We start from the raw sequence: 5,383 nt of genomic DNA, 5'->3' as shown, positions 1-5,383 counted from the left end.
GCCAAGTGTGTGTGTATATATATATATATATATATATATATATATATATACAGTTTTACGTACTGGAATATAATAATTTCCCATAATTCATCCCCAAAATGAAATTTCTTAATATTATAATTCAAATTTCACGTCAGTCGTATTTAGACATATGAAAATATCGAAAACAAACTGGCTTGATTTGGTCACTTTTTCTTTCCACTTCATTTTATGAAGGTAAATGCTATAAAAATATGTCTATATGTAAGCTTTACTAAATAGAATATTATTATTCTCAATAATTATTCCCCAGAATAAAATGTCTTGTATTGTCCTCTGAAACAGACAATAGTAGTAAACCCTCAAGCCGTACGTATGCCATCCTGAGTTAATGTTGTCAATAAAGGCTTAAATCTCTGTCTGAGATGTGTTTGTGGCAGAGTCTATTGGTCTCTCAGTCTGCAATTAAGCATCAAACTAACCCTGTTCCTCCAGCTTACAGTACACAACCCGTCTTTGAGAGCGAGCTCTGCGTGTTTGTTTAGGAGCGAAGAGCTTTCGTAGGTAATAAAGCTGAAGCGAGGCAGACGTACAACACACACACACACACTGGAGTGATTCATTCAGAGCTTCACACACCGCAGCGGCGCTACAGAAACACTCAGAGATGCATGCATACACACTCCATCTCAACAACAGAGAAGATCTGACTCAACAGCACGGCTTTCTGGGATTAGAAACTAATCATCTACTCTGGCTTCATCTTTCAGTCAAATGCTGAAATTGTCTTAAAACTTCACTTACAGCTAAATTTCTTTGAATTTCAGGTGATTTTAACTCCACTTGCTTTAATTTGAACTTCTATTGCACGTCCTGTTTGCTAGCTGATCTCAAATTTAGGAATTAAACTGAAATTTAAAAGTCAATCTCAATTCAGTTCTAAATAATATTAAAAACTTGTTGATTATTGAGTATGTATGTTTATATGAATCCATGTGCATTCAGTCCTGTGGTGTTCAGAGGTGTTTCAGGTAACTAAAACTAAAATCATTAAAAAAAAGTTACCTGAAATAAAACAAACTGAAATAAAATTTCTTATTTTCATTTAGTTTAACTTGATGTACAAAATAACTAAAACAACTGAAAGAAAAATTTATAAAAAATCTATAGACGTATTTTAAAAAAACTAATAAAAATGACAACAACACAACAAAATTATTCAAACTAACTAAAACTAAAATGAAATCAGAAAATATTACAATTCTAATTCTAAATATTACAAAATATTAGAAACAACATGGAACTAAAAATTAGTCTCAGCATAAGACTGTTTAGGTGAACTTCAAAAATTCTAAAATCTAAATGAGAATAAAATTTTAATCTATGTTATTTGTCAACCTATCGTGTGTGTGTGTGTGTGTGTGAGTGTGAGTGTGAGTGTGTGTGAGTGTGAGTGTGAGTGTGTGTGTATGAGTGAGTGAGTTCATATGTTTATTCATTCAGTCATGTGGTAATCAGAGATATTATATATTTAACTGAAACTAAAATAAAAAAAATTGGTATGTGGAAAAAAAACGAACTGAAATAAAATTTCTTATTTTCATTTAGTTTAACTTGACGTACAACATAAATTACAAATGAAAGAAAAGATAATAAAAACTATGCAGACATATAAAAATTATAAAAATGTCAACAACACAAAATTATTAAAACAAAAATTAAAAGGAAAAGAGAAAATATATTTAAAAAAAAAGATTAATTATCTTTCTTACAAAATATTGTAATGTGTGTGTAATTATATGTGTGTGTGTGGTTCTATGGAGTGCGTGTGTGTGATTGTGTGTGTGTGTACATGTGTGTGTGTGTGTGTGTGTGTGTGTGTGTGAGAGAGAGAGAGAGAGAGAGAGAGAGAGAGAGAGAGAGAGAGTGTGTCTAACCTGGCAGGGTGATTCTCTTGAGGAAGAAGTCCAGCCCTATCGTTTGTTTATACTGTTTCCCAAAAGCCTCTTGTGCAAAGCGGATGGCCAGAGAAGTCTGAAAACAAACACACACACACACACACACACATATTAGAACAGTTTAAACTGAATTACATTGTTCTCAGCTATCCTGAGGCTCCGCCTCCCCTCTGGTTATAAAGGGAGTGACTAAAGGATGACAACATTTTTGATTGACAGGTGCTTCACATCGAGTGCCACAACCAATCAGATCGTGTCTGTGTGCAGTGAGAGACGGCCCAGATTCCCATTACCACATAATACACACACACACACACCACAGAACCTCACACACACACAGGACATAACAGAACCCCACACACACACACACACTCACACACACCACAGAACCTCACACACACATACACACACACACACCACAGAACCTCACACACACACACACTCTGCGGTCAGGTTCGTGCGCTGATGGGCCAACGTTAATTCAGTATGATGGATGTCTAATGGCTCTAAGTTTACAAACACAGAACGGAGTGACTTTAACTTACAGTAATAAACTGACAGCACTCATTCACAGCAAGACCAGGAACATGAATTACATCCAGTTTAACTCAAGGAGATCAGGGATTCCCAAAGCAGCAAAACCACCCAGAGATTTTAGTTTATTATTTTAATATTATTTCATTTTTAGATTTTTTTAAGGCAACCCAACACAGTTAAACAGAGGAGAAAAACTAATAAACATCACCATATTTTCCCAAGTTGATTAATCACAGTATAGGCAATTGTTTTTTATTACAATCTTTCTGAATTGTTATGTTTAAATCTACAAATGATCCATTAACTAAATATGCACTCATTTGCATACATTTCCAGCACATCAATCTGATCGTTGTATAAAGTCGGTAGCGCTGTTCGCTCTAAGAGACGTTTAAACAACTCCATCTGGAGCCAGAAGGGCTTGAACACGCACTGCTACCCAGAAGCCTCTGCTGCGGCCGCGAGGGTCACCGCCGCTGAGAGCACAAACGCTGTGGATGCCACACAAACCAAACACAGAAATCCAGGATAAAGACATCTTTCCTGTGGTCTGAAACCCTGAAAGACATTTCGAGAAGGAAACTTGGCCCTTTCCTACTTCCTTTTTGAAGTAGAAAGACTAAAATATACTCCAAAAATATTCATTTTATTTACAACTTTGAAAAATCATTTTTTGTTTGCCGTTTTCTGTTGATGCATCAACAAAACTTCACTAAACATTATTTACAGCATGTCAACCATCCCATAATCACAATAAGCTTTGTTTTTTATTAATTGTAACATGCAACAAAGTCTCCACGTTCGAACTCTCTCAATTTTATCATGAAATTCAATCAGTAAAGGTGTGGCTCTTTAATGTGTGCTGATAGATCGCCGATCATCTCTTCCTCTTTACTACTAGTTATAGCAGCAAATAAACATGAATGAACATCAGAAGAACCAGAACAACTCACTGAAATCAATCCTGAATCATGGAATCCATCAAATCCGCTGAAAGACGACAATAAACAGCTCATAACATCACATTTACCTCAAGAAAGACATCCAATGACCATAAACTCAACAGTCTGCTAGAAAAATAACTCTAGCCTAGGTTTAAAGGTTTATATTTCAACAACAAATTGGATTATATTATTGATAAGTTGATAAAACTGACTGATGTACATTTACTATTTATGATTTGAGTGTTCAGCTGCTCAAAACACTTCATATGGATCAGAATGACCTGGATTTGGAAATTCCATGTTTTTTGTACATTTCTGCTGGTTTTTCAAAGCTAATTTAGATTGGATTGCAATGATCCAGATGCGCATGTTTCCAGAAGAGCACAGCTGGATAACTCGCACACTACAGAGACATGGTGATGGAAAAATTAATAAATCAAACAATGCTTTTGCCTTCTCTTGCACTGCATTCACACGAGAAACTCTGAGTTCGCTCACAAATAACTACTTCTGACTGCTTCATTTCTGATGATTGTGCCAATGTAGTTCATAAACAGTGATTTAAATTTTTTTTTTTAATATTAAATATTTTTGTTTGATACTGACAGCTCTTTGAGGATTATTTTATGCCACCAAAATCACTTTTTCACTTTACTGTAGGCGACTGAATAACATGAAATGTATACATATTTTTATGCGTTTAAAGGTTTTCCTTTCATATAGATGTTTTTCTTTTTATATTGCTGGTTTAAATCATATAATCTCATTTTAACATTTTGGTAGTACAATCTATATTTATATATGCAAATCAGCATATTATTATGATTTCTGAAGATCACGTGACACTGAAGACTGGAGTAATGATGCTGAAAATACAGCTTTGATCACAGAAATAAATTACATTTTAACACATATTCAGAGAAAACAGATATTTTACATCTTTTAAAAAACATAAAAAACGTACTGACCCCAAACTTTTGAACGTCAGTGAAGCCTATATATATGATTATATAGTAGCATACAGTATGGTGTTTATTGATGTATATCTGCATTAATATACATTAATGTAAATGCTATTTTCATATAATCTATGGTGTAAGCATTTAAGCGAGCGTGATAAATACAGTATGGCTATCATAAGCGATGTACTGCTGACAGTGTTGTTGTGAAGCAGAACTGAATCTGATCGGACAGATGGTATCTGATCAGAAATCGATCGCTTCTGATTGATTTCTCCCGTGTTGTGTACCTTCCCCGACGCTCCGTCTCCCAGCAGCACGATCTTCAGCTGGCGCTCCTGGATCTCCTCCTCAGAGTCCGACATCGCTCGCAGATCACGACACAAACGCGCTGACGAACCGAGCTCACGCCGTTAAACACCGAGCAGCGGGATAATCTGATCACGATCCGCTCGCCGCCATCTTCCCTCGGCGCAAACCAACACACCTTCATCAGCGCCACCGCGGGCAGAGCTTCAGACACGCGTTACAACCGCTATATAACGGCATCATCTCGTAAATATAGAGTTAAACTCAGCAGTTCACCGTTTAATGTTTAATTCTGGAGCGAGCGCGATTTACTGTGTTTGTGTGAAGGCCCCCCCCCCCCGACGCAGGAATGGACTCGTCCTTCGTGACGCTTCCCTGTTGCCATGGAGACAGAGAGAGCGCGAGAGAGAGAATTAAACTTGTTTTTTACATCTACACATTGTACAGTTTTCTTTTCTTCTTCTTCCTTAAGACAATATCTGAACTATTTTCTTATTTCTTATTTATAAAAAAAAAATGTATTCATGGAGGCTAATTATCTACTGAATGATTTACAGATGTTCAAATGTTTTTAATGCAAAATATTCTATGACCATAAAATATTTTGGCGATACTAAACTCCAGTTGTCATGATAAACAATGCAAAACATCTGAGCAGTAAAAGAGGTAAGATACAGAATTTGTAAGAGAAGACAGA

General features: G+C 35.8%; 1 protein-coding gene across 1 annotated transcript in view; it reads right to left on the bottom strand.

Moving 5' to 3' along the window:
- Positions 1-4,866, bottom strand: part of LOC107717319 (ras-related protein Rab-28-like) — a 20,199-nt gene extending 15,333 nt beyond the window's left edge. The window contains exons 1-2 of the mRNA XM_016524022.1: positions 4,668-4,866; positions 1,917-2,013 (exon numbers count right to left, since the gene is read on the bottom strand). Of these exons, the coding sequence (XP_016379508.1) occupies positions 1,917-2,013; positions 4,668-4,742 (172 nt within the window). The 5' untranslated portion in view covers positions 4,743-4,866. The remainder of the gene's footprint in view (positions 1-1,916; positions 2,014-4,667) is intronic.
- Between the last annotated feature and the right edge of the window lie 517 nt (positions 4,867-5,383).

This window comes from Sinocyclocheilus rhinocerous, unplaced genomic scaffold, assembly GCF_001515625.1.
Source record: "Sinocyclocheilus rhinocerous isolate Xijiao unplaced genomic scaffold, SAMN03320098_v1.1 scaffold149, whole genome shotgun sequence".
NCBI classification, from domain to species: domain Eukaryota; kingdom Metazoa; phylum Chordata; class Actinopteri; order Cypriniformes; family Cyprinidae; genus Sinocyclocheilus; species Sinocyclocheilus rhinocerous.
This window is presented reverse-complemented; position numbering and strand designations above follow the sequence as displayed.